The following is a 26,709-nucleotide window of genomic DNA, read 5'->3' as shown; positions in this document are numbered from 1 at the left end:
CTCCCCCCCACCTACAGGACCAACGTGGGCCCGCAGAGCCCCTGCCACAGAGAACCCCTCCCCCACCGCACCTACAGGACCAACGTGGGCCCGTAGAGCCCCCCACCACGGAGAACCCCTCCCCAAGCCCACAGGGCGCTCCCCTCCCGCTGTCAACGCCTGCAACCCAGAGGTGTCTCCTTCAGGAAAGCCCAATGCCCAGAGCCCAGGACAGGGACGCAGGGCTTCTGGGCCTCGGGCCAGGTGGGAGGGCCAGCGGGCGCCTCTGCTCAGAGCCTGTGCTGCAGAAGCCCGGACTGTGGCATTTTGGGTGCACCCGCACGCACTGCAGCTTAGAAGAGGAAGCAGTTTGTGGCTTGAGTCCAGGCCCCCAGCTCAGGGTGCCCCCTCCGCAGGGCAACAGCGGGGTTGGGAGCTGCCCGACCCCTGCCCCTAGGGGAACCCTGTCGTTCCTCATCTGCCAGAGCGGGGTGGGGGTGGGTGGGCGGGGAACACCTGGAGCAGGCGGTCCGAACTGAATTTTGAAAACGACCCAAGGGAATTCTGCAGGGAAAGGGTAGGGTGGCTGGGAGGGGGGCAGAGCAGCACAAAGGTATTCACCGCAGGCCACACCTGGGGCTGGCCGAGCCACCCACTGCCCATCGGGAGGGGCCGGACAAGGCTGGGCCTAACAGGACAGAGGCCACAGCCTCAGCCGCCGCCCCAGGCAGCTCTTCCATCCTCAGTGGGCGTGTCGGTGACTCACCCCCCAAGCTGCTCCAGCCTCGGGACAAGGGGCTGTGCTGCCCCCTGCTGCCTGGAGCAACGCCCTGCCTGCCGTGAGGGGTTCCTGCTGACCTCAGGGAGCCCAGCCCCACTTCACAGGGACAGGTGTGGACATCAGGCCCAGACCTCGCCCCCACCTGGCACCTTGGTGACTGTCCTGATGTTGTTCAGAGGCCATGTGTTCTCACTTTGTCTGACTTGAAACCAAAAAACTCTTTAAAGGGACTCTGCTCGCTTCAGGAAAGCGCGCAGACAAGCAGACCCTCTCTGGTCTGAGTGCACGAGCCCCAAGAAACGAGAGGAGCTGAGTGCAGACAATTCAACTTTATGTTTAAACAGGACACACACAGCACAAGCGTTCTGGAAACATGTGGTGAGAAACCTCTGAACTCATCCACCTGAGGCTTCAGCTGCCTCAGGAGCGGCTGGCCTCACTGCGCAGTGACAGCGACCCTGGGCGCTGGAGCTGGGGGCCCCCGCGGGTTGGGCACTGGGGGGGCTGCCTTCTGGCTCCTCTCTGCAGACAGGCGCTCCAGCCGCTCTGTGTAGAAGCCGTTGAAGTCGAGCCTGCAAGGGAAGTGGGCAGGGTCCCTGCAGATGCCTCCGTGGCCACACTGGCGATCCCCTTACCACCCCACGGTGAAGGGCATGGGAGGCACTCAAGTCTCCAGCACACGCGCACTCGGACACACATACAGGACCCAGGCGATACTGAGAATAAAGCTTAAAGACACAGGTGAGGGCTTCCCTGGTGGCACAGTGGTTAAGAATCCGCCTGCCAATGCAGGGGACATGGGTTTGAGCCCTGGCCTGGGAAGATCCCACATGCCGTGGAGCAACTAAGCCCGTGTGCCATAACTACTGAGCCTGTGCTCTAGAGCCCGCGAGCCACAACTACTGAGCCTGCGGTCTAGAGCCCGCGAGCCACAACTACTGAAGCCCGTGTGCCACAACTACTGAAGCCCGCGTGCCTAGAGCCCGTGCTCCACAACAAGAGAAGCCACTGCGATGAGAAGCCCGCGCACCGCAATGAAGAGTAGCCCCTGCTCGCCGCAACTAGAAAAAGCCCGCACGTAGCAACGAGGACCCAACGCAGCCACAAAAAAAAAAAAAGACACAGGTGAAGTGAGACAAACGTCTCCAGCCCCTGGACACTGGGGCTCTCTGAACCCCGGAGCCCAGGACATTGGAATGCCTGTGGGCAGAACAGGGCAGCCCAATGTTTGGCTGAGCCGGAGGCTACCCAACAGGAGGCTTCCCAGGGCAGGGACAGCCCCCTCCTCACCTGAACCCGCCCCCAAAGGGAGCAGGCCCGCCACGCCCCCTCTGAGGAGCAGGAAACCGCCAGCCCCAGGTCTGCAGGCCCCACTGACCGGCCCTCGGGCCCCGCGCACCCGTCCTCGCTGCTGCACGGTCCTCCCCACGGCCCCCCAGATTCCGCGGACTCCTGCTCGCGTCAGCCCTGCACACTCGCCGCTCCCGGGGTCACGGGAGGTGGACCCCAGGGGGGCACCAACGTGGCCCTCGAGGCGCGGCAGGCTGGGCGAGCGCGGCCCTGACCTTCCATGCGTTCCCCGGGGTCTCCTGACCAGCCGCCAGCGGGAAGGCAGCGCCTCCTCACTGCTCACCTGGAGACAGTGCGACGGCCCGCGGCTGGGGCCAAAGGGCCCTTCCAGTGTCCTGGGTCCTGGCTTGGGGCACAGCGGCCAGTGCAGCTGACCCAGGCCTGGCCCTCGGAACACAGAGAAACGGGGAGAGGGCTGATGGGGCGGCCTGACGTATACCAGTCAACACGGGCACGCAGGTGAGCATGCACACGAACACCCGCACACGTGAACGCCCAGAGGCCACTCCTCCAGCAAGCGGCCAGCGGCGGCACACGGAGGCCAAGGGAGCCTCGGCTGAACACACGCGGCCTCAGTCACACCCGCGCCGAGTGGCGGGAGGGCGCGTGCGCCAGTGGGAGGGCATGGCGGGGCAGGGCGCCGGCGGGGGCCGGTGCACCCACCTGGAGATGACGCTGGCCATGCCGTGCTCGCAGTCGCTGGTGCTGTAGATGCTCAGCCGGGCCAGGAGGTCGAGCAGGTGGGCTGAAAAATTCTTATCGAACTTACTGATGGTGGCCTCGAAGCTGGAGGCCAGCTGCGGAGCGTCCACGTGCTCGGCCAGGCACTGCAAGACATGGCTGTAGTGACTCGGCCGCCCGCCAGCAGCTCAACCCCCTTCTCTCTTCTTTTTGAAATAGAAAAATGTGTCTCGGCAATTCTTCACGTGAAGCAAGGTAAAACGTTAGGCACTGTGAAAACCCCTGAGACGGCAGGACCTAGAGACGCTCCAGGCAGCCGGCCCTGCGGCCCCACCACACGGAGCCAGGAAGGACGTGAACCTCAGGGTTTCCGCGTGTGGCTCAGATCTTCCAGCTGACACTGTTTTCTCTTGACCGCCGCTCAGCAAGTGGGGGACCTGGGAGTGCCTGCCCGGGCTCACCCTGCCCCGCCGCACCCCACCCTACAGGACACACACCTGCACCCGCCGAACCACCTGGCCCTTCCGGTTATAGACAGACTTTAATCGCAGTGACCGCAGGCCCCTGCGGGGTATCCCCATGGCTCGGGCTTACCACACACCCCCTGAACGACGCAGCCTCACTGCGGGAAGTCGGGAAGGGAGATTCTCCGCGGCTGGTATTTGGAACATACATTTAAGAGCCTTTTTATCAACCAAAGGGAAGACAGGAATGGCGGGCTGTAGCAGCGCTGTGACCCTAATGCTGTGTCCAATCCCAGCGGGACAGAGGAGGGCCTCGGGGACGCCCGCTTGGCCACCCACCCACCTTGCGGGCAAGCTCCTTGCGGGCACGCTCCTCGGCCCGCTCGGCCTCCGTGGGCGGCCCCCGCATCGTGCCGTGCTCCAGTGTCAGGTGGCCCAGCTCGCTATCCAGTTTCATGCTCTGCGTGAACCTCTGGGGGTCGGGAGGAAATGCGCATCAGCCACAAGCAGCCCACTCGAGGAAGCGCAGCCCCCGCGTGGCTGGGACGGTCTGCAGGACTGGCGCCCGCCGCCCAGAGCCCCGGGGGCGCACCTGCATGCAGTTGGTGAACATGACGCACACGGACATGAGCTTGGAGAAGACACGCAGCAGTTCGGGGTTGGTCAGCATGCAGTCCTTCAGGCAGCTGTCCAGGAAGCTGGTGTGGTGTCCCAGCACGTCATCGATGTTGGAGGCCTGGGCGGGAGACACTGTCAGAGCCGCTCTGCTGAGACGACCGCACCAAGGCCCTGACTGGGCTGCTTTGTACACTCTGTGTTGTTTCCATGTTTTAAACAATCCTGTGGTCTTTTGGGGGAAAACTTCAAAATATCGCTAAAAGGACACACTGAATGTGCCCCAAAAGGTCCAAGGCTTTCGTTCTTAAAGACAGAAAACAAGGAGGAAACACTGCCCGCTTGCACTTTCCGCTCCTGGAATTTGGTGACATGAACTTTTTGGCTGACGGCCCCCAGGGGCCCTGGGATGGGCCTGGATGGGGGGCTGACCCAGAGCCGAGGCTCCGAAGGAACTGCACACTCTTCTGGCAGCCTGAGCCTGGGCCACGCGGTCCTGCGTGCCCTGCCCTCCACTGCTAACACGGCTCTGGCGGCGTCGGGGGAGCCATCGGGGGAGCTGTCGGGTCCGTGCCCCACCTCCGCCTCCCTGACCTCTGACCAGGCGTCGTGACCAGCCGGGCTAAACTCACAGATCTCAGGCTCTTCTCCAGGACGTGCCAGGTCGGCTCCAGCACCTCAAACATCATGTAGTACTGGATGTTCTGGACGAAGTTGAGCATCCGCTGCCGCAGGGTGAAAGCGCCCGCGAACCTGCGCCAGGCGAAGGCGTCAGATACACAGGGCGCCCGCGGGCCCCCAGCACTCGCGAAGTGCCGAGCACCTCTGGGCCTGCAGGCGCTCCCAACCCTGGAGGAGCCGGAGGTCCACGAAGGGCTCTGGCTCAGACACGCCCCACCATCCCACAGTCTAACGGTAGCATGGAACATCAGAGACGTGGAGGCTGCACAGGCCAGCTCCTGGGTCTCCGTTTTCGGGGTGTGGAGAGGAACCACCCTGCTGCACAGGAGCCCCGGAGGACGTACCACTTGGCCGAGTGCAGGGAGTACTGCTTGGCAGTCTTGTTGCTGATCCAGACGTTGCAGAGCTGCCGTTCCACGTGCTTGCAGTAGAACATGTGTCTGAAGAGCATCTGATAGCGGGTCAGGGCTTTCCTGCGAAGAAGGAACAAAGCGGATTCCGACGGACGCCTGGGGGTTGTTGCCGGCACCAGACGTCAAAGGCGAGGCTCACGGGGTGGAGCGTGACCTGAGCAGCCAGTAACCCCCAGTGGCCTAAGCAGGCGCGAGAGCCTGATGCTTACCTGTTAATGATCAGAGACAGGGGCCACTTCACCACGTAGTCGAAGGAGAAGGCCTCCAGGCCGCTCAGCGTGAGTTCGGTGGGGTCAGCGTGGACCATCGCCTTCTCCTGCTTGGTCTCGATGGCGAGGACACGCAGAAGCTGGGTGATGAGGTCGTGAGGCATCAGGTCGATCTGGGGAAAGAGAAACAAAAAAGCATCAGGTCCCAACCCCACCCCACCCCTACATCACGAAATGGAAAAGCGAGTCCAGGGCCGAGGAATCTCCTCCAGACATGGATTCTAAGTCTGGGAGGCTGGCTTAAAACACCAAACATCTACTGATACACCTTAATTAAAAAACAAAACTGCTTTGAGTCAAAACAGAAAAAGAAGGGTACAGAGAAATTACTTTAAAAGCATCCCTGATGGTATCAAGGAGAAACAAGGGCAAGTGAGAAACCCTGAATCCTGCGAGACTCAGCCCTTCTCCACCACCTGCACAGGCCAGGCGGAGGGAGCACATGGTGAGGACGGCACAGCGGTTCTGGGCAGGGAATGTGGTCCACACACTGCCTCATTCACACCCTTACACGGTGCCACCTATGTGCCAGAGACGTGGGACAATTCCTGTAAACTGATAAGAAACTGGGAGGATAGAGAATGACAGAACCACAATGAAAGACAAACAAGGAAGGATGAAGGAATGAACAGAAATCCACAGATGAGAACTCACGTCACCTGCTGCAGAAGTGGACCCTGAATGGCTGTGCTCCCTCCCACCAGGGCCGCGGCCGACTCAGCGGGCAGCCCAGGCCCGGGGACTGAGCATCAGAGATGTCAGTCCAGTGGAGCGCTGGCCGTGTGCTTTGACCCAAGAATCTGACTTCCCGGATCTTATCCTACAAGAACACTCCTATACCTCACAAGAGACCCCAAAACACATGAAGAGCGAGCTGCCAGAACTGAGAAGGGTCTACGATGACAGTGGGAGGCCTGACACCCTGCTGTCAACAACAGAGACAACCAGGCAGGTCAGAGACGGAACGTGAGCACAGTGAGCTGACTGCCCCCCATGGGACACGGCCCCAAACAGCTAGTGCACACAGAACACTCCCCAGGACAGACCACGTGTGAGGCCACAAAGCAAGACTCAGTAAGGTTAACAAAACTGATATCATGACACGCCCTCTGATTACAACAGGATGAAGTTAGAAATCAGGAAGAGAATGAAGTGAGAAAATTCACAAATAGTGAAAATAAAATATGCTCTTAAAAACAAATGGGTCAAGGAAGAATCACAAGAGAAATTCAAAAACATCTTGATACCAAGGGAAATGAAAACACTATAACCAAAACTGATGGGATGCAGTAAAAGCAGAGCTCAGAAAGAAACTCACAGCAGCAGATGCCCACGTTAAAAAAGAACAATCTAGGGCTTCCCTGGTGGCGCAGTGGTTGAGAGTCTGCCTGCCGAGGCAGGGGACACGGGTTCATGCCCCGGTCTGGGAGGATCCCACATGCCGCGGAGCCTGCGTGTCCGGAGCCTGTGCTCCACAATGGGAGAGGCCACAACAGTGAGAGGCCCGCGCACCGCAAAGAAAAAGAGAACAATCTCAAGTCAACAATCTAACTTTACAACTTAAGAAACTAGAAAAACAGAAAACTAAACCCGAAGTCAGCAGAAAGAGGAAGATAACGAAGATTAGAGAAGAAATAAACAAAACACAGAACAGAGAAACAACAGAGAAAATGGATGAAACCAAGTTAGCTCTCTGAAAGATCAGCAAACTTGATAAGCTTTTAGTTACGTTTGACTAAAAAAAACAGAGAAGACTCATATTACTAAAATCAGAAATGGAAGTGGGGACATTACCGTCAACCTTACAGAAATAAACAGGATTATGAGAACTAATTCCTACACAAATTCCTAAGCACACACAAACTACCAAAACTGACTCAAGAAGAAACAGAAAATTGGAACAGACCTGTAACTGGAGAGGAGACGGAAAAAACAACGAAACCTTCACAACAAAGAAAGCTTCACTGGTGAATTCTACCAAACACTCCAGGAAGAGCTGATACCAACCCTCTCGAAACTCTTCCAGAAATCCGGAAGCGGGAACCCTTCCAGATCAGTGTACGAGGCCAGAGATGCTACAGAAGACTAAAGCCAACATCCCTGCCAGAAACGGATGCAGAGTCCCCCAGAGACCCCGACCCCCCAGTTCAGCAGCCCATGGAGAGGCTCACATACCACGACCCCGAGACGTGTCCCTAACAGAGCCAAGGAAAACCCTGTGAGCATTTCAACCGAGGCAGGAAAAGCACTCCTCAAGGGCTGGCTTCTGCTGTTTCTCTCTCCAAGGTCCCTGGGGGGTGCCTGCTCACCTTGAGGTCGTCTTTGAAGGGGTCGGTGTTGGCGGTGCTCATGCGCAGGGCCAGCTCCAGCAGCGCCTCCAGACGGGTGGGCGTGATGTCGTCCACCGGCTTCTTCAGCTCCTCCTCCGTGAGGTCCATGAAGTGCACGAAAAAGTCGCCCTGGTCCATCAGGAAGTAGCGCTTGATGGACCTGCGGGCAGGAGAGGTGAGAGGCCGTGGACACGAGGATGGCCCAGACCCGCAGAGTGCTCCCTACGAGGGGTGATGGGGGGAGCTGGGCGGAGACTGGGAGGAGGTTCCCATGCCCACAGGTGCCCCGAGTCCACGGGTGCCCACGCCAAGAAATACATTTACGGCGGGAGCAGGGGTCAGCTCCAAATGTGCTGAAATGAACGGCGGGGTCACAGCACTGTGCAGGACATGCTGCCAGAAAGGCACTGGGGACCGCAGACAGGTCCCTGGGAGGGCAGGGGGCCAAGGAGGGGGCTGGCGGCCACAAGGAGGGAGCTGTGCCACCGCAGACGAGGGGACGTGGGCACACACGGCCCTCTGTCGGCCCCTGGGGGCGGGCGCACCTCAGGCGGGCCACGAGCTCCTTCTCCTCCGTGAGGAAGTCCAGCAGCACCTTGCTGGCGTAGCTGAAGGCCTTCTCGATCTGCTCCACGTACGCGCGCTCCTTCAGCGTGTAGATGACCTCTTTGGCCACAGGGCAGGTGACGTCACGGCCACACTCTCTGACCACATTCAGATATTTTCCTGGAAAGGGATGGAAACAGTCAGATTACCATGCTTGCTGTATACGTGATAACTCACAGGCCTGAACCCCAGACATCGCAGCCCCAGTGCCGGCCAGAGGCAGGCAAGAGAACCAACCAGCTGAGCACAGTCCCTAACCCCTCGCCCAGAGCAGAGCAGCACAGCTGTCGCCACAAAGGGCTGCAACCTCCTGTGACTTCATACCTGCACTTGCCTCATCAAGGGCACAGGAATAACCTCAGAGAGCCTCACGGGAACCAGACGCTACACCACCTCCCAGCCCCGATCTCAGAACCAAAGTGTGAGGCCCTGGCTGGAGCATGTCTCCAGGTAACTCATCCCACATGTGTCTCTCAGTCACGTTCCTGACCGCAAGGAGATGACTAAAAACCCTGCCAGCCCAGCGGGGCACGTGTCCTTTACTGCTTTTCCTGTGCTAGCCTGTGATACTGAGAAATAAGACACTTACCTCTGGTCTTTGTTCTTGGTTCCTGGCACTGAGCTCCTACAACCCTTGGGATTTGGTGGTTCACAAGCCCCTTTCACCCACACCTGAGTTTACACTCGCAAGGTGACTCCTGGCCATCCCTACAGAGCTTCAGGATGGGGGCTGGCGGTCGGAGGAACCAACCACATGATGGGAGAGTGGAACCCTCAGCCCCGTCCCGACATCTGGGGCGGGGGGAGGGGCTGGAGGCTGAGTTAATTCCCAACAGCCCGCGAGCCGATCAGCCGTGCCCTGTCCCGGAACCTGCAGGGAAACCCTGCGGGAAGGGGTTTGGAGAGCTTCTGGGCTGGTGAACGTGTCCACCTGCCAGGAGGGTGGTGTCTGGCACACCCCAGCTCCACAGGGACAGACTCTCCCGTGCTCGGGACCCTTCCACACCTGCCCCATGGACCCCCTCATCGGGCTGCTCATCTGCATCCCTTACAACATCCTCTGTAACAGACCAGCGATCTAGTTAAGTCAAGCGTTTTCCTGAGTCTGGGAGCTGTCATGGCAAACATCGAACCTGAGGAGGGGGTGGTGGGAACCCGATTCATGGCCACACTGCATGGAGTGCAGTGGCCTGGGGACCCGACACTTGTGACCGGCGCCTGGTGGGGGCAGCCTCGAGGGACGGAGCCCTGACCCTGTGGGGCCTGCACTGACCATGGCACATAGTGCCAGAACTGAGTTAAATGGGGGAACACCCAGCTGGTGTCCACGGGGAGCGGAGAACTGGCTGTTGTGCGGAAACCCGCACACGTGCAGTCAGAAGTGCTGGGAGCAGAAAACAGTCTTCCTTTCAGTGGCCACAGAGCTTTAAGAATCACAAAAGGACGGCAAGTCCAGCTCGGGTGGGGGACAGAGTGAGTCCACCGGGCGCCGCCGGCACTGCGGGCGCCTACCCGGGGCAGGTGGGGACACGAGACAGCCCGCCAGGCCCCGCCCCCACGGTCACCTGTGCTGAGCACCTTGCCCGCCATCTTCTGCAGGAAGGACGGGATCTGCCGCTGCACCACGGTGTAGCGCTGCTCCCAGTACCTGTCGTTGTAGTCCTCCTGGATCTTCTCCTTGCGCAGCTCTCGCTCCTCCACCATGAACTCGCTGAAAGGCATGGGCGCTGGTGACGGGCAGATCTCGCCACACAGGCCGCCGCAAACAACGGGAGTCCACGGGGGCCACGGACAGCCTCGCCGCCCTTCATTCTCAGCCACGAGTGAAGATACACCCACCGACGCCCATGGGGCGAGGTGCTCATTACCGGGTGCAGAGGGGACTGAGGTCTGCAGAGCTGGACAGGACGCTGACTCCACTTTACTCCACCCGCCCCCCCCACGGGAACCTCGTGTGTTCTTCCATCTCGAACACGGGCAACAGGACGACACTCCCATCGGGGCCCATGTTCCTGTCACCAGCAGAGCCAGACACCCTGACGCCACCTACGCTTACCGTGGAAGGGCTTCCTTGCCAGGCCCTCATGCTAGATTTTGTCATCTGGGTCGTTAGTAAATTATGTCTAGACAACAGGCTCATTTTTTTAATGTTCCGACGTGTACAACAGATACACGTCAGCATAGAACCCTCCGTGAGCTGACGCGCTTCACGTTGTGCGCTGAGCGTGGCGCCAGCTGAGAAGGGCCCGCAGGCCCCCACCTCACCCCGCTGCCTCCGCGGCCCCTACCTGTATGGGTCGTCGATGATGCCCCTGTAGATCCACTTCTCCAGGATCTCGAAGTAGGGCACGCTGGCGGCCGTGGTGAGGTACAGACACAGCTCCTGAGCCTGGCTGTCGCCCGTGTAGCTGAAGCTGCGGTCGTGCAGGAGGCTCAGGGTCGACCCCCCGACACACTCGCCTTTGTCCACCGAGGTGGCTGCCGGGGGAGAGGACGGCGCTCAGTGCTGAGAGGGCCACTGGGCCACCACGGGCTAGAGCCCCTCCTCAGGGGACAGGCCTTCCTTTTGGGATAAACTCCAACTATAAAGCTGTGGTTTTTGGACGCTCCCGGAGTCTTCCTCCCGCAAACTAATAAAACACAAAGCTGCGCGGCTTTCGCCTCACAAAGTAAGAATCGGAGGACGAGTGCCCTGGCCCAGGGTGTCCCTCCCGCCAGGCCCGCGCACCCAGGGAAGCCAGGATGTCCACGGTACGCATGGCCGGCTGGATGTGGAACCAGAGCTTCTGCAGGGACAGGAGGCCCTGCCTCTGCAGCTGCTCCAGCTGCGTGACCAGGATCAGGTACTCTTTTACCAGTGTTCTCATGGCGGCCGCCAAGGCGTGGTTCACCTGCCCGTACTCGAAGGAGGACTTTTCCTCGACGAACCTGCAAGGAAAGCAGCCCAGAGCACCGGGCGGGTGAGAGCTGTGTCTCAGAAGGGATGGTCGGAGCCTCTTCCCCAACCCCAGAGGGCACCGTGGGCAACGCCTCCCTCCCTCTTCCAGGCCCAGGAGTGAGGCTGCAACTGTCCCCGCAAGGGGCTGAGTGCGCTTTGCTGGGTGCCTACCTGGTCACGGTGGAGTAGCTAGAGGCTGCCGGGAGGACCCTGCTCACCAGCTCCCGGATGGACAGGTCCAGGCTGGGGTCCACGAGGAAGGTGCGGCTCTGCCTCCCCGTGAGGGGCTGGGCGGTGACGTACCTGCCGTCCACACCCACCAGCACGTACAGCAGGTCCTCCACGACGGCTGCCTCCTGGGCGGCCAGGGGCAGTGTGCCTGTGGGCACAGACGCCAGCTGGCCTCGCCTCCCCCAGACCCCCCTCCGCCGCCCCTTGGTGACTCCCTCCAGCGCTGGTGGACCTGAAAGCCAAGGCGATCCCTCGGCTTAGCTGATCCCGTCGGGGCACCACAGGCTGAGATTACACAGCCCGGACCAGCCTATTGGAGCCTTAAAGCAAGTAAAACCCTCCACACGGACATAACCTGCGTGCACTCAAAAGGATGAAGTCGGGAACGACAGAGCTTCTGACATGTGTCGCGCTCGTGACACTCACTACAGCTGGGTGAGCCTGCGTCACTCAGGGAGAAAAAGGTTTCCTCTGAAGCTCTAAAACGCTGATGATTTCTCTCTCACAGTGCGAGATGGTTCCCTTTGACCCCGATGGACTCAGGACAGTCACAGGCCACAGACCAGGGCTGCCCCCCAAATGCCTCACAGCCCCAGCGGCTCCCCACTTCTTGGTTCTCAGCCCAGATGGCCCTCGGCACCCTCCCGACACTGCTAGGCCAGAGGCAGAACCAGGAAAGAGGCGTCCAAGAGACTGCTGGCGCCCTCTGGGCGCCTGTGTCAGCCCCAGGGCACCCAGAACCGGGGCCTGGCAGCTTGGGATGGGGCGCACCACACGCCCACGCTTACAGAAGCCCCGCTGGCCTTGCACATCCGCGGGTGCACACCTGCCGGTGGAAGCAGGATGGGTCTGAGCCAGTGGCCCCCTGTCCAGGCACACGGATCACTCTGGACTCAGAGCCGCCCCTGAACTTCAGGTGGTTTTCCTCCACGGCTCTGGCAGGTCCGACTACGACCTCAGGACCCCTGAGGGAGGCAGGTCCGGCTGCCTGACCCCCAAGTGCAGGGCTGCTGACCTCTGCACTGCTTACCGCCAACCTTGGCATCTCCCTGGCCAAGGCCCGGCTGAGGCTCTCGGGCTGCAGGCCCCGGGGCAGACGCCACCCAGGCCCCAACCCCTCTCCCCGCCAGCGGGTAGAGCAGAGTGTCGCAGGCTGCGTTATTGTGAGGCGGACCAAGAGACTATGTACAGGACCTTCGGGAGGCACGGCCAGCTTGAGGCCTAGCTCTGAGGGACACAGTGCAGGGGCTGGGATGGGAGGCTGCACAAGCCGCCAGGGTCTCCGCAACTCACTGGGGTGCAGGGCACAGGCCGGACACGCGAAGCCGGCTCTGGGACGACGGAGACGAGCACTGGGGCCGGGCAGGGCAGGGCTCAGGTCTGCACCCTCGTGTAGGGCCACTGGCCACCAAGGTCAAGTTAAAGAAAACCAAAAATCCAATTCTCAGCCACGCCAGCCATCCAATGCCCACCAGCTGCATGTGGCCGGTATATGCACTGGACGAGACAGAAAGTTCTGTGGGACATGCTGAGACCCCAGCTGTTGGGAATGGACAAATGCCCTCGGGCTGAAAGGGCAGGTGGAGGTGGGGCTGGGGCCAGGCTGGCGCAGCGGGAGGGACGCAAACACCACACAGCGAGCAAGAGACGCTGGGGAAGGTTGGAGCCCGTTGTAGACACGCTCAACACACAGATTCTCCCGGACTTCAGGAGAGCGGCGCCAGGGACAGAGCTGGGGTCACACTGGGGACGCCGGGTTCCTTCAAACTGATGTGGTCACCCGGGAAGGGGACATTTGGCGAGAGCCAGGAGCACGGCCTGAGGATGCGAGACGAGGTGGGGGGAGGGGTCCCTGGGGGCCGGGGGTCTGTGGCTCAGGACAGCACCTGTGCTGCCCAAACGTCCAGAAAAGCGACTGCGTCCGCAAGACCTGAGCCCGAGGCTCGGGGCCCCATCAGAGGCTGCTGCACGGGAGCTGCACGCGCGGTTAGAAGACGCCCGCGCTCGTGACCTTGGGGACGAGGCCCTGGGTCAGGGCAGGACCCGTGAGGGCGGGAAGCGCCACGCCGTGTGGCCGTGGATGGGCTGGCCCAGGCGGGCACACGGAGCTGCAGGCCGGCGCGAGGAGGGTCAGCCCAGCTGTGGGTGGGTGGCGGGCAAGTGGGTTGGGGGGGACTGCCTCAACAGGGACTCAGACGGCAAGACGACTAGGGACGGCTGGTGGGGGGGACACCGCGCGGGTGGTGGGGGTGTCCCACAGGGCCGCTGCACATCACCTGAGGAGGCAGGTCCCTCCTGGGTGAGGCTCTGCCGGGGGAGGCCAAGGCACCTGAGCATAGACGGGGCCAGGGGGCCGTGGAGGCTGCATCAGGGCCTGAGGCACTGGGCCGGGGGTGACAGAGGGCAGTAGGGTGACAAGAGGCCTGTGGGATGGGCGTCAATCCCGCCTCCGGAGCCCACGGGGTGCGGCTGCAGAAGGGACATGGGCCAGGCTGCCCATCCGTACAGAGTTCTCCCCGGGAATGGTGTCACTCAAGGCAGCCTCGGAGCCACCCCCATGCGAGGCCCGCCCGCTGTGGCTGCTGTGTGCGAGCAGCCACACAGGAAACCTACACGGGAAACCTTGCACGTCCAAACCGTAAGCGCGTCCTGCCCTGGAGAGCCAGCGCCTGGCCGCCTCCGCTCTGGCCGAGCCTCCCCCGAAGGCGCCTCATGCGGGCCTGGAGCCTCCGTGGCTTCTAACTGGTCCAAGCCTGCACGCGCAACACGGAGACGCCACGACCGCGGGGAATAGACTCCAAAGTCCTCCAGATTCTGCCGCATGTGCAGCGGAGCCCGAGGCGTCTCATCTGCCTGCCCAGCCAGACCCTGGGAATGCCAGGCCCCAGGCCTGCAGACCGGGGCCCCCGCCTGCCCTGCTTCTCGCCCTTGGACGTGGCCCAAGCTCCTCTGATGGCCACAGAGCGGGCGCGGCCACACTCCCCTCCCCAGGCGGGCTCTGCGGGTGCCTCTCTGTGAGCACCGAGTGTTCCCTGCTGCCCCTGCTTCCCGTGTGCCCCGGGAGCCAGAAGGCAAGACGGTGGTCAAACCCACGTCCCCAGATGCCCCACAGTCCATCTGAATGCGACACACATAGGCCGGTGTGGCCAAGGCCGTGTCACCCGTGTAGCAGAATCTACAGCAGCATGACTCACTGCTGGGAAGGCCGACCCGGTGATCCTGCCGTCCCAGGGCTGCCCGAGCCCCGGGACGCAGGCGCTCCTGAAAGCCGGGCAAGAGCCAGCCCAGACGCTGGCACACCACCACCCCCTGCTGACCGGGGACGGGAACATGAAGGACGATGTCCGGCGGGCACTGCTCCTTGCCGCGTGGCCAAGGGCAGCAGAGGGCCCGGGCGGTGGCACAACACCGGCCCGCCGTCTCCACAGGGCTCAGCCCTCCCTGCCGCGGCGAGGCCCCTGCGGCCAGAAGTCGGTGCGTCACCTACCGATGGGCACAGCCGCGTCCATGCTCGCGCCTGAGCCCGTCAGGAAGTCCCCGAGCAGCATGGGCCTCTCGTACACCCACGCTGGGAAGACAGGGAGGCGCTGGCCCAAGTTTTTTTTGTTCTGCTTGTCTCGAAGCATCTTTCTCGTGAGTTCCAGAGACTGGTGGGGAGGTTTTTAGAAACAAAAAAGAAAGATACGCCTTCAGTACAAACACTTAAAACCGACACATCCGCGGTACGAAAAAGCAGATCCCTGAGCACACGTGTGAACAGAAACACACGTGTCTGAGCCCATCGCAGTGCAAGGGGCCGAGGACAAGGCAGACGGGGCCCAGCCCCTCATCAGGGTCTGGACTGCACGGGGCCCACAGGTAAAGCTGGCGCTCTCGCACGGAGCAGGCCCACTCCCGGGACCTCCGGGCACAGCTCACCGCTTTTCCCGGTGGCACGAGGTCTAGGCCCGAGCTGCCAGGTGAAAGGAAGGCCCAGTGAGAGTTGGCCGGATAAGGGGCGCCCCTACCCGAGCCCCTCGGGGCTGAGGGACAGAGGGAGATGGCCACTCTGGGTCGGGCAGGGAGCCGTGGTCCCCACGGGTGCCCAGCTTTCAGAGCACTGGCAGGGGGCGAGGGGGCGTCGAGGAGGGGGCAGTGGTGGGAGGACCACATGAGGTGGGGACACAGGACATGCCCAACCCACACCGGCCTGCAGCTCAGACCTCAGGAGGCAGCTCTGAGTGGCTCGAGAGCCAGAGGCAAGACCGTGGGAACACAGAAGGACGGCAGGAGACCAGGGCTGGACACAAAGTCAAAGGCAAGAAGAGCGGCAGGTGACCAATTGCCCGGCGTCAGTGAGGGGAGCCGGGATTGCACTGGCCAAGCCTACAGAATGGGCGGGCAGCAGGCGCTGACCCCCGGTGAGTCAGAACCCCCCGCCCGGCGCCCGGAGCTCGTGTCCCAGAGCCAGGCCCCTGCCGGGCCAGAATCCACACCCAGACGCCTCTGCCACACGGTACCTGCTGCCACGTGGGGCCCGTGGCCACGCTGCCCAGTTGCTTCCTCAGCTCCTCCAGCTCCTGCACGGAGATCCTGGAGGCTGCGGCGGGGGCGCCGGCCACGAGCTCCGCTCTGTCCTTGGCGTTCTGCTGTAAATACTGCAGGGTCTGGAAGCACACGGCCCTGGCGTCACGCGGGCCTCACGCTCGGGCCCTCCGCCGGGCACTGCCGCCCCGCCCCACTGACCCCAGCTGCAGCCTCCACGCGGAGGCCGAGAGCAGGGGCCCCGCTCGTCCTGGAGTGGCAGCCTGCTCTCCCGACGCTGCCCGCCACGAGGCGCCATGCCCCCAGATCATGGCAGGTCGGGATCCCAGACCCTGTTCCCAGTGGCTCAGCCTTTTCTCCACGAGACCGGCCTCCCTTGCTGCTCGAGACCACGCCCCTTTATCTGTCCCGGGGCGGTGGCCACCACGCGCCCGGCCACATGCTTCCCCGCTGAACGGACCCTGGGCCTCGTGATGCAAAAGGAAGCGCCAACCAGCCCTGGATGCCCTGGGCCGGGGCTCCTCAGATAGCACGCACTTCCCTCAGTATCACAGGTAACACAGGCTCAGTTTAGCACAGACAAGAGCACGGCCTGGACAATGAAGGTCAAAGGCCCTCTGCCCCAGAGGCCGCTGCTAGCGCTGTGCTCATCTCCACCATGTTGCTTCCGTTCGGGGGCGCGCACCTCAGTGCTACAGGTGTGAAGCCGGGGTGGTTAACGGGGGGCCGCCAGGCGGGACAGCCGTCCATCATCCCCGCAGACGCAGAGAGGCTCTCCTCCTCACACAGCCACCCCCGAGCCCGGCACCCACCTCCCTGTCCTCTGTGAGCTTCGACAGCAGGTACACCAGGGGGTCAAGGTTCCTCGTGTTCTTAGATTTCAGCTCATCATATTTCTTCAGAAAGTCCTCAGGAGTACGAGAAAATTCTGCTATTTTAACCTCAAAAGCACAGACAGAATGATTTAGAGACGATAACTAGGAACTTTAAAAAGCCTTGCAAAAACTAAACCCAAAAGAAGAGTGAAGTTAGGCAGATGGAATAGTCACGTGTCTCTAAACTAAAACGAAGAAAACTCATCAGGATGCTTTGTTAAACTCACCCATATTCTCTTCTGTGGTTTCTTCCACGTTACACTTCCTAAGCCTTAGGTCAGACCATGACCACCTATGTTTTTCCTAATAGTGTATATGCATTCTTTCCATGCACTTAACTCTTTTCCCTCTGGAATCATTATTACACACACGTTCCGGGGCTACGTTTTCTCACTGATTAAAATGCTCCCCTTAAAATAAATTGGACATAACTACGTATCCTAAACTCTCTATTCTGCTCAGTAAGTTTTCTGAATTATCCTTGTGCCATCATTAAGCTGTTAAAATAAATGAAGCCTCATAATGTGTTTTTAAAATAGACTTCTAAATTGTCTTTTACTGAAAACCTATAACTTTGAATTTTACATTATTTGAATTTTTAAAAATCCACTTTGAAGGGATTTCACTGTGGCTAACGCCAGGAGCTTCCTTTTTCACCCATAGGAGAATCTGTGTCACGATGTGAACAGAAATCAGGACCATCTGGGCCTCCCTCCTTATGGGGCACAGGGAGGGTGTGGCTGGGAGTCTGGGTTCCCAGGTCAGGCTGCCAGTCCAACACTCTCCTCGAGCCTTCATTTACTCATCTGTGCAACGGGTGATGGGGAGAAACCAACGGAAGCAGAGCGGAGCAGAGAACGTGGCCCATGAAAAGCATCTGACAGTGTTGTCTGCCAGCGTACCGGCACCGCTGTGGCTGCTCGTCAGAAGGTGAACTCTGTGCCCAGTGCAGCACCGGGGACAGGCACTCACTTTGGCGCTGTGTGCAGACACAGTGGTTGTGACATACGGGGTCCTATTCTTCTGCAGCAGGTCGATGTAGACCTCGGCCCCGTCCCCTCCGTGCACTCGCAGCAGGCTGAGCAGCTCATTGACGTCGTGGTGAATTCGAAATTCACTCATGATTTTGGCTCTGTGTTCTCCTAAAGGTAAGAGGAGAGCCCTTTATAAATCAAGAGGCTATAAATTAAAAAGTTTTAAAGCAATTGAATTGGCCAATGTCAGGTCTTTGAGAAGCCAAATTGTCACAGAGCCCATCCTGGCCTGAAGGTTCCCCATGAAGACACCACCACAGCCTGCTCCGACCAGCATGTGGGGCCCCTTCCTGGGGAGACTCGCCCTCCTCACCCGCTGCTGGGGTCTGTCATTCTCACTGGGCGCTGTCTCAGTGGGCAGCTCCCATGGGAATCAGTGCTGAGCCCCAGCAGCTCCAGCCAGGTTCCAGGCTCACTCCTCAGCTCGGGGGGGCTGGCACGTGCATACAGAGTGGACGTGGCCCTAAGGCCCGGGCCCCCATTCCTCCTGGGTGACCCCAACCACACGTGGCCCTGGGCCAGCAGGGAGCTGCTCCCCTCAGGTGGCAGACAGCACTTTCTAGTCCCAGCTGTGCAGATACAGTGATCCCAGCCCTCCAGGGACCCTGATCTATACAGGGAGCTCTGCACAGGCCTAAGCCACCGCCCCTCGCGGCTCCCCCTGTGAGGCCCACACCTACAGCTCCAGTTGCCTCCAGCTGTGTGTTCTCTGTGCACTCTGGTAACCAGGATGCTGCCTTTTCTCGCCCAGGCTGGGCTTTGCTAAGACTGCTACACATCTCCTATGTACTTGAGCTGGGTGGGCTTCCCCTTCAGCTCAATCTGCCCTGTCCATCAGATGTTCTAGGGTCTCCCCACTGGATCTCATTTATGGTCAAAACCATAAATGAGATCCCATCAAGAAGACAGTGGTAGCCTGCAAGGGGACCTCTATGCAGATGTCCCCAAAGGGACAGTAGTGGCCTGCAGGGAGACTTCTGTTCTCCCACTGATGACTGGTCCAATTAGCCATTATTATTAAGAGTAAGACAGAAAAACACGGGCAATTAGTCATAGATTCAACAAATAAACACGAGCAAACTTTACACGCTTCACATAAACGTTTCAACGCGGCTACGCAGGGTTCATAATTTGGGATCATGAACAACAAAAGACTTGGAAATTACAGACAAAGTCATTTCTGTATGTGATTTTTCTGAGGAAAGGGTCTTTCAACAGATTCTCAAAGGCTGTGACCCTAAAAAGGTTAGAACGGCTGTGTCAACAGCTCCAGTGAAGACAAGCCATGAGTTAACAGCAGGTGGGGAAGGCTCGGCACACACGCCCACAACGTGGATATTAATTTGTACCTCTACACCCAGAGACTCTAACCCTGAGGGACGGAAAACAAGTTCCCCACATACAAATATCACAGTCACCTACGTAAACGTCAAATACCGGCCAGAGGCAGGGTGTCTCCAAACACGAAAGCAGAACAGTTAAGTGTGAGCTGGTGTGGAACTCGCCAGCATGCACACATTTTACACCAGGAGGCGCTCACGGTGACCACAGTCATGGGCACGGGGCCTGGGCTGCGGGACCCCAGGCAGCCTGAGCCCTGACTTGGTGCTTCCAGGCTGTAGGGCCCTGGACAAGGAGCCTGTCCTCTGCAAGCTTTCTCTGAAAAGGGGCGAGTACTAGACCCTGCCCACGAAGCTGTTGTGGAGATTAAATATAGCACCTAAGGGCCTGCACTGTTGTTATCAGAAGAGCAGAAAGAAACTTTGCTATTGCTACACGTGGCCAACCACCTGGAAACACCCGCTGTTACCCGAGAAATGGAAAACTGGAACTGAACCACTGCCAGCATTCTCAACTATCACCTTCTAATTAGTCACAGAGCGGCTGAATGAGGCACTGCGAACTACAAACAGAAAAGACAGCACGGAGCTCTCCCACTGATGGCCTCTTCCATTCCAAGGGCAACTGCTTTTACCCACATTCTACGAGGTTTCCAAGGACCGCGGGGTGTTCTCTAACAGCTGGACTGAGGACCACTTTGGCCACCTAGGCGGCATGGACACTGCATTTGCCATCTCTCCACCAGTCACAAGTGGGTGGACAGGGCTCTTCAGAAGAAAGATCATTTAAGTAAATGCTTATTTAGAAACTATCTTCGTGAACCTTGACATCTGTGGTAGAAACAAGCGCAGACATTCCACATCACAAGTATTAATACTACAAGGAGCCTGCTGTTCCACGCGGATGTGGGGAACCATTCCTGCAAGATCTGTGGCTCTCACCTGCAGGTAGCACCTCCCCAGCTCAGCTGATCTTTTTAATGCTCCCTTGGGCTTCACCCTACTGGTCGCCACCAACGGGCCCACAGACCCCAGTGATTGAGGGTGAGCTGCCGTGGGGCCGCGGGACCGGCACAACAAATCGCGAATTTCCCAAAGACCACTCGGGCTCCAGTCTGCGAACTGGTCTGGAGACAAGGATGGTCCAGAGGCCGCGGTAGCCCTTCAGGTGGGAGACAAGGCGGGGGTGTGTGGGAGGGGGGCCGAGGGTGATCGCAACGAGGACGGGAGGGAGGAGGGAGGGAGGGAGCCTCTACAGCCAGGAGCCTGTGCTGCTCGGGGCCGGGAAAGGGACCCGAACCATCGGCTGGACGCGCGAGGCCAGCTCCGCATAGAAGCCGCCCCGGGACTCACCGCAGGGGCGCGCCCGGCCCGAGCCCGCCAAGCCCGTCAAGCCCGCAGGGCAGCCCCGCCGGCGGCGGAAGTGGCGCTCTACGTCACGTCCGGCCCCGCCCCGGCCGGCTGGCGGACGGTGGCCGACAGGCCGTGGCGCCGCTGGCGCTCAGGGCGATGCAGCTGCCACCCGCGCTGCACGCACGCCTGGCGGGGGCACCCGGGTCGGCCGAGCCTCTACCCGTGGAGCGGGACCCCGCGGCCAGGACCGCGCCCTTCCGCTTCGCGCCGCGCCCGGTGCGCTTCCCACGGGAGCACGACTTCTTTGAGGTGCGTGACCCGAGGAAGGAGAGAGCGGTTGTGGGTGGGGGCGGAGCCGGCGCCCTGGGGGCAGGGCTTGGATGGGGCGGGGGAAATGCTTGGGGCGGGGCCTGGGTGGGCCGGGCCTGGGTGGGGCGGGGGCAGACTCCCGGTGGGCGGGGCTGAGGCTCTGGGTGGGGCCGGGGTCCTAGGGGCGGGGCCCGGGGTGGAGCCGGGTCAGAACCCAGGACGCTGTCTCCCGCAGGAAGGGGACGTGCAGCGGCACCTCTACCTCCAGGATGTGCTCATGCAGGTGGGCGGGGCGCCCGAGAGGCCCAGGTTAGTGCTGCAAGGGGCCCTTCTTGCCCTCTCCGGGCCCCTCCCTCTGCCCGCCCCGCCCCTGGTGCCCGCCCCGCTACTCTGCCTGTACCACCACGGAAGCCTGCGTGTCTGGCCTCACCACCGCCTAGCTTGTCTGTAAAAATGTAATTGTTGTGAAAGTAGGATTTGGGCTTGCAAGAGAAAATCCGAAGCTTTATCAGTCCACTTAAAGGGGAGTGGTGACAGGGAGCCCGACGTTCTGTCCGCTGTGGAATGGCATCCCCACCAGGCGTTCCTCTGCCAGGGTACCCGAGTTCACGTGTCAGGTGGCCGGCTGCTGCCAGGTGTTCGACGCCCTGGAGGATTACGAGCACCACTACCACACTCTGCACAGAAACGTCTGCTCCTTCTGCAAGCGGGCCTTCCCTTCTGGACACCTGCTGGACACCCACATCCTGGAGTGGCACGACTCCCTCTTCCAGATTCTGGCCGAGCGGCAGGACATGGTGGGTGACGGCTCGCCCGCTGAGGCCAAGGGCAGGCATCACGGGGGCTCGTCCCTGAGCCGTGTGCCTCCTGGTGCCAGAGCCTGGGGTCAGAGCGCGGTGAGATGGGCAGCCCTGGGGTCAGGGTGGGGTGATGCTGTTTCCATTTCAGTATCAGTGCCTGGTGGAGGGCTGCACAGAGAAGTTCAGAACCAGCAGAGACCGGAAGGAGCACCTGGTGATGCGTCATCTCTACCCTGCGGACTTCCGCTTCGATAAACCAAGGAAAAGCAGAGGGTGCGTGGCGGTGCGCCGCGGAGCCGCCTCCCGAGCCTAGAAAGCCTTTGCGTGCATAGACTTTGAGGGTGCAGATGCCCTCGTTCAGCATCCCTGCCGCTAACGTTACATTTAGCTGCAGGTTACAGAAGCCCTGACAAATCGGGAGTCCTTAACCGAGAGGGGTTAAGCAGATGGGGTGGTTCTGTGTGTGGCCCCGCCGGCTGCAGGGAGGACGGGAAGGGGAGAGCCTGCCTTCCCCGGGCCTGTGCTGGGAGTGGCTGGGGTACCATCTTGGGGTCTGCCGGGCGTGCAGGAACACCACCGCGCCCCTCTACATTCACGTTTCATCTCCACCTCGCTCATCACCTCCCTTCCATCCTCATGTGGGCCTTGGGGAATTTGTCCCAGGCCGTGAGCCCCTCACCTCACGTGGGGCCGTCAGTTTTTCCCTTTTCCCGTCAGTATGTGTTTACAAACTTGACGGCACAGCCACGTGTTACATGTGACTGTTCAGAACGCACTGTGGGAAGTACCTCTGGGAGTAGCCCGTAAGTGCGTGTTACGTTACTTTGCCTTTTCATTAACCGATTTCCTCAGGTGAAGCTTCATCACCATCTAAAAGTTGCATTGATTGAAGTCGTTTCAGACTAAATTGTTGTCCCCAGACAGAACTTTACTGTTGACAGTAGAATAATCTGGAGAACTGACTTCAATATGGGAGATTTTTATAAGGCCTTGAGTATAAGGTAGCTCCTTCCTTTCCAAGGAATCGTTTGAAGGAGAAAAACCCTACGATGCTGGATTGAGACACTGGTGTTAAGAAGGAGACGCTCAGTATTGTATGGTTGCTTTTAGTAAATTTCTCAGTAATTGTAATGGAGAGACGTTCGGTACCGTTGGTAGTCATTTACCGTGTGACACCATAAAAATACTATTTTTAAAAGACGGAGTGTGACCATCATACCTAAATTCATAGAATATGGCTTACGTCATATGAACATTCACTTCTCCACATTCTGGTAGCCTGAAAATTACTCTCTGATAAAACAGTCATAAAATAGCTTTGCGAATTCAGTCCTGGGGGAAGCGGGGGCTGCAGGCACTGACACCCGGGAGCGTCCTCACCACCTGTCTTCCCCAGCCCAGTCATGCCCGGTGCCGCTGAGCAGGTGTTGGCAGAAGCCCTGGGGGATGACGGGGTGCCGTCGGAAGGCGACGCCATGGAAGTCTGCTCTGAACACGTGGAGCCCCCACCAGCACCCGCGGGAGAGAGGCGGGCCTACAGCCACAGGTCAGTACCCGGGCACCTTTCTGAAGCAGGTTCTGAATCTGTGCTTCTCCTGGAGAATTCTGGGTTTGACTCTGGGCCGGCCCAGTTCCCGCTGAGAGAAACCGCCCCTGGGTTGGAGCGTTGGCTTCAGCGGGAGGTGAAAGCTAACCATCCTGCTGCCCTCGGACGACCTGGGGCCCCAGCAGCACAGGACTGCAAAGCACTGGCCCCTTTGACCACGGCCTAGGCTGGGATGGAGAGACCCAGGGTGTGACTGCTCGAGTTACAACCTACGAGGCTGTGTTTCTAGTGTTAACTGTGCTTTTATAGGGGATAAAGTTGGTTTCAAATCTAATTTGGGGGTAAATGTTGGAGAAATGGAAGAAATCGCCCATAAATTCAAACCGACAGGGAGATGAACTCGTGTCCTTCAGCTGCCCTCGCACAGTTGCCCAGAATTTGGCCTGAGAGTGAGTCCCAGGTGCCACCTGGAGGGCGGGTCACAGGGAGCCTGAGCTGGAGCCCGGACACATTCTCCGGGGTGGGTGGTTGGCAGTAGGTGGTCGGCGGCAGGTAGTCAGTGGCGGGGAGCGTCTCCCACCGGAAGCAGGTTTGGAGCAGCTGGCCTGCTGCAGCCGGGGAGGGGAGAGTCCGGGTGAGAGCCAGCGGACACCCTGCACGGTTCGCGGGGGAAGAGGGAGTGTCCAGAGCAAGAATCAGACCCCCGCGAGCCCACGAGACTGCCAGCATGAATTGGGTTGTTTGTGAACAAAAGCGTAGCAGTTTAGCGTGAAGGTGTCTTTCATTTCAGGATACCATCTACCATCTGTTTTGGTCAAGGTGCCTCGCGAGGATTTAAAAGGGCCAAGAAGAGAAATAAGCACCAGTAACGGCGGTTCCTCTGCGGCCCTGTGGCGGTGTTGCCGGGCTTTTCCTCCCCGCCACGGGGGCCCCAGGACCCTGGCCCGTGCCACCCTCCATGTCGCAGGCCTGTGACCGACTGAACGAGGCCGGTGGCTATGTGGGAAGCTGTGGGGGAGCCGCGGATTCCGGGAAGGGCCCCCTCGTGCGGTGACTGGGGTGTGGGGAGCAGCCCCCGCCCCCCAACGTCCTTGTGAAACACGTGGAGTAAATGGTTATCATTAACGGTCTCTGGTCGACGTTCTGTGTTGGGGGGAGGGAGATAGCAGCAGTTACTGGTGAGGACTTTGTTTCCAGCGGCCGCTTCTCAGAGGGGGTGACTGGCTTGCGCAGCTCATCAGGGCTTCAAGGGAGATGCCTGTGGTCCTCGCTCCCGCGCTTGGCAAGGTGAGCAGAAGCCTCGGGTGGGGCTGGGGAGCTGGGAGGGACCCGGGCCGGGGAGGGCGGAGCGCAGACCTAGGCCGGCAGCTGGCTTAGCTCCGATTTGATGACATCAGGGCCCCCCGGGCTGGACCTGGGGAGTGGGGACGCACCAGCCAGCTGTCCCCCTGCGGTGCCCGGTGCTGCCGTGCCCGCCCGAGGCCCCGCTCGGCCCATCTCACCCGGCTGCTCCCACTCTGGGCTCCAGTCTGGTGGCAGCAGCGGTTGCCGGCCTGCGACCACCCCCGCCAAGCCCTGCGCACAGCTCTGCAGACACGGGTCGGGGCTGGTGGGTGTCAGTTTGAAGTTGTTCTTTGGAAGATTACTTGTCTCCTCTTTGTCTGTTGTGGTTCCACTAAGATGTCAGGGGAAGGTACTCATCGCCCTACCTGCTCATTGTTGAATGTTTTGAATCTGGATTTTATCTTTTCAAATATTGTCTTTACTCCAATCTCTGTTCCTTCTCCTTCTAAAACCCCAACCAAATGTATGTCAGACGCCCTCCGTCTTCTAACAGCCCTTCCGTATTTCCCGTTCCTTATCTGTCTTTGCTACATTCTGGATAATTTCTTAAGATCCACTTTTCAGTTCACTAATTTTCTGATCAGCTGTGTCAAATGTGCTGTTGAACTCATTCAGTGTTTAATTTCCATAGTTACAATTTTCAATTCTTTAAGTTCTATGTTGTTTTTCTAATTTGCTGGACTTTATAACTTTTGTTCATCACGTTTTCAACTCATTCTTTTCTTTTTTAACATGTTAAACTTATTGTACGTTCTCTGATTGCTAATATCAATGTTTGAAGACTCTGTGGGTCTGATTTTTCTGTCAATTTTTTCTGTTGACTCACTCATGGTGCCTTGTTTCCTGATGAATTCTGTGATTTTTGGCTGTGAGTTTGTATTTCTTGGAATTTTACCTCTGGAGTTTCTCTAACATGTCTGGGTTCTTCCTGAAAAAATTAGTATTTGCTTCTGTCATGTGACTGGGGAGCTATGATCTAGGACCACTTTAACTTTAAAATAAATTATTAGGAAAAAAAGAGGGACTTCCCTAGTGGTCCAGTGGTAAAGAATCCGCCTTCCAATGCAGGGGATGTGGGTTCAATCCCTGGTCGGGGAACTAAGATCCCACATGCTGCGGGGCAACTAAGCCCACGTGCCACAACTACTGAGCTTGTGCACCACAAACTACGGAGCCCACACGCCCTGGAGCCCATGTGCCTTAAGTAGAGAGGAAAAAAAACCCCACACTACAACCAGAGAAAAGCCTGCGCATCACAACAAAGAGCCTCCGCACCTCAACGGAAAGGTCCCACGTGCCTCAGTGAAGACCCCAAATGCCGCAGCTAAGACCCGACACAGCCAAAAAATAAAATAAAATTTAAAATCAAAAAATGGGCTTCCCTGGTGGCACAGCGGTTAAGAATCTGCCTGCCAATGCAGGGGACACGGGTTCAAGCCCTGGCCTGGGAAGATCCCACATGCCACGGTGCAGCTAAGCCCATGTGCCACAACTACTGAGCCTGCGCTCTAGAGCCCGGGAGCCACAGCTACTGAGCCTGTGTGCCACAACTACTGAAGCCCACATGCCTAGAGCCCATGCTCCGCAACAAGAGAAGCCACCGCAATGAGAAGCCCGCGCACCGCAACACACAGTAGCCCCCAGTCGCTGCAACTAGAGGAAACCCACGTACAACAATGAAGACCCAATGCAGCCAAAAATAAGTAAATAAAATAAATTTATAAAAATAAAAAATTATTAGGTATGAGTTTTCACCCCCAGTTCACTTTTCCGCAAATGCCTTTTCTGTCTTGCCTTGACACAACCTTAGCCAAAGCAGAACATCTGAGTAACAGAAACAGACCCCTCATTTCACTTATAGCAAGAGAAGTAGAAATAAATATACACAGACCCGGCTTCCCTGGTGGCGCAGTGGTTGAGAGTCCGTCTGCCGATGCAGGGGACACAGGTTCGTGTCCCGGTCCGGGAAGATCCCACATGCCGCGGAGCGGCTGGGCCCGTGAGCCATGGCCGCTGAGCCTGCGCATCCGGAGCCTGTGCTCCGCAACAGGAGAGGCCACAACAGTGAGACGCCTGCGTACCGCAAAAAAAAAAAAAAAAAAAAACAAAAATGCACAGACCCTTTCTTACACGTGCAGTTGACAAAAGCCCAAAGGTTTGACGGCACAGCCTGTTGCAGGGGGTGGGGGACACGCAGCTTACGCTCTCACACGTTGTAAGTGGGGTGCTGAACGCTGCAGCCACCT

The 26,709-nt window shown here is 59.2% G+C and overlaps 2 protein-coding genes across 6 annotated transcripts; one reads left to right on the top strand and one right to left on the bottom strand.

The window, feature by feature from the left end:
• Positions 1-1,079: 1,079 nt before the first annotated feature.
• TUBGCP2 (tubulin gamma complex component 2) lies at positions 1,080-20,567 on the bottom strand. Of its 3 annotated transcripts, XM_060033806.1 has the most exons (19): positions 20,465-20,522; positions 20,054-20,273; positions 17,710-17,879; positions 16,675-16,803; positions 15,838-15,984; positions 14,826-14,985; positions 11,279-11,486; positions 10,898-11,097; positions 10,458-10,647; positions 9,735-9,880; positions 8,109-8,289; positions 7,543-7,723; positions 5,174-5,346; positions 4,896-5,024; positions 4,503-4,623; positions 3,848-3,991; positions 3,599-3,727; positions 2,774-2,937; positions 1,080-1,332 (listed from the first exon to the last, which is right to left on the bottom strand). In XM_060033806.1, exons 3-19 carry the CDS (start codon positions 17,857-17,859, stop codon positions 1,197-1,199), a joined length of 2,688 nt encoding a protein of 895 aa, XP_059889789.1. In that variant the 5' UTR covers positions 17,860-17,879; positions 20,054-20,273; positions 20,465-20,522; the 3' UTR covers positions 1,080-1,196. The 3 variants fall into 3 exon arrangements, with proteins under 3 accessions (XP_059889789.1, XP_059889788.1, XP_059889790.1); XM_060033805.1 differs by lacking the exon at positions 20,054-20,273 and having other exon boundaries at positions 20,465-20,567; XM_060033807.1 differs by lacking the exon at positions 20,054-20,273 and having other exon boundaries at positions 16,675-16,770; positions 20,465-20,567.
• Positions 20,568-20,620: 53 nt separating this feature from the next.
• ZNF511 (zinc finger protein 511) lies at positions 20,621-24,244 on the top strand. Of its 3 annotated transcripts, none has more exons than XM_060033809.1 (7): positions 20,621-20,773; positions 21,009-21,082; positions 21,369-21,570; positions 21,722-21,846; positions 22,970-23,119; positions 23,510-23,568; positions 23,939-24,244. In XM_060033809.1, the coding sequence occupies exons 1-7, from the start codon at positions 20,621-20,623 to the stop codon at positions 23,986-23,988; spliced, it is 813 nt and encodes a 270-aa protein (XP_059889792.1). In that variant the 3' UTR covers positions 23,989-24,244. The 3 variants fall into 3 exon arrangements, with proteins under 3 accessions (XP_059889792.1, XP_059889791.1, XP_059889793.1); XM_060033808.1 differs by having other exon boundaries at positions 23,910-24,244; XM_060033810.1 differs by lacking the exon at positions 23,510-23,568 and having other exon boundaries at positions 23,910-24,244.
• Positions 24,245-26,709: the final 2,465 nt, after the last annotated feature.

This window comes from Delphinus delphis, chromosome 16 (genome assembly GCF_949987515.2).
Source record: "Delphinus delphis chromosome 16, mDelDel1.2, whole genome shotgun sequence".
In the NCBI taxonomy this organism is placed as follows: domain Eukaryota; kingdom Metazoa; phylum Chordata; class Mammalia; order Artiodactyla; family Delphinidae; genus Delphinus; species Delphinus delphis.
The sequence above is the reverse complement of the archived record's forward strand: the minus strand, read 5'-3'. Positions and strand labels throughout refer to the sequence as shown.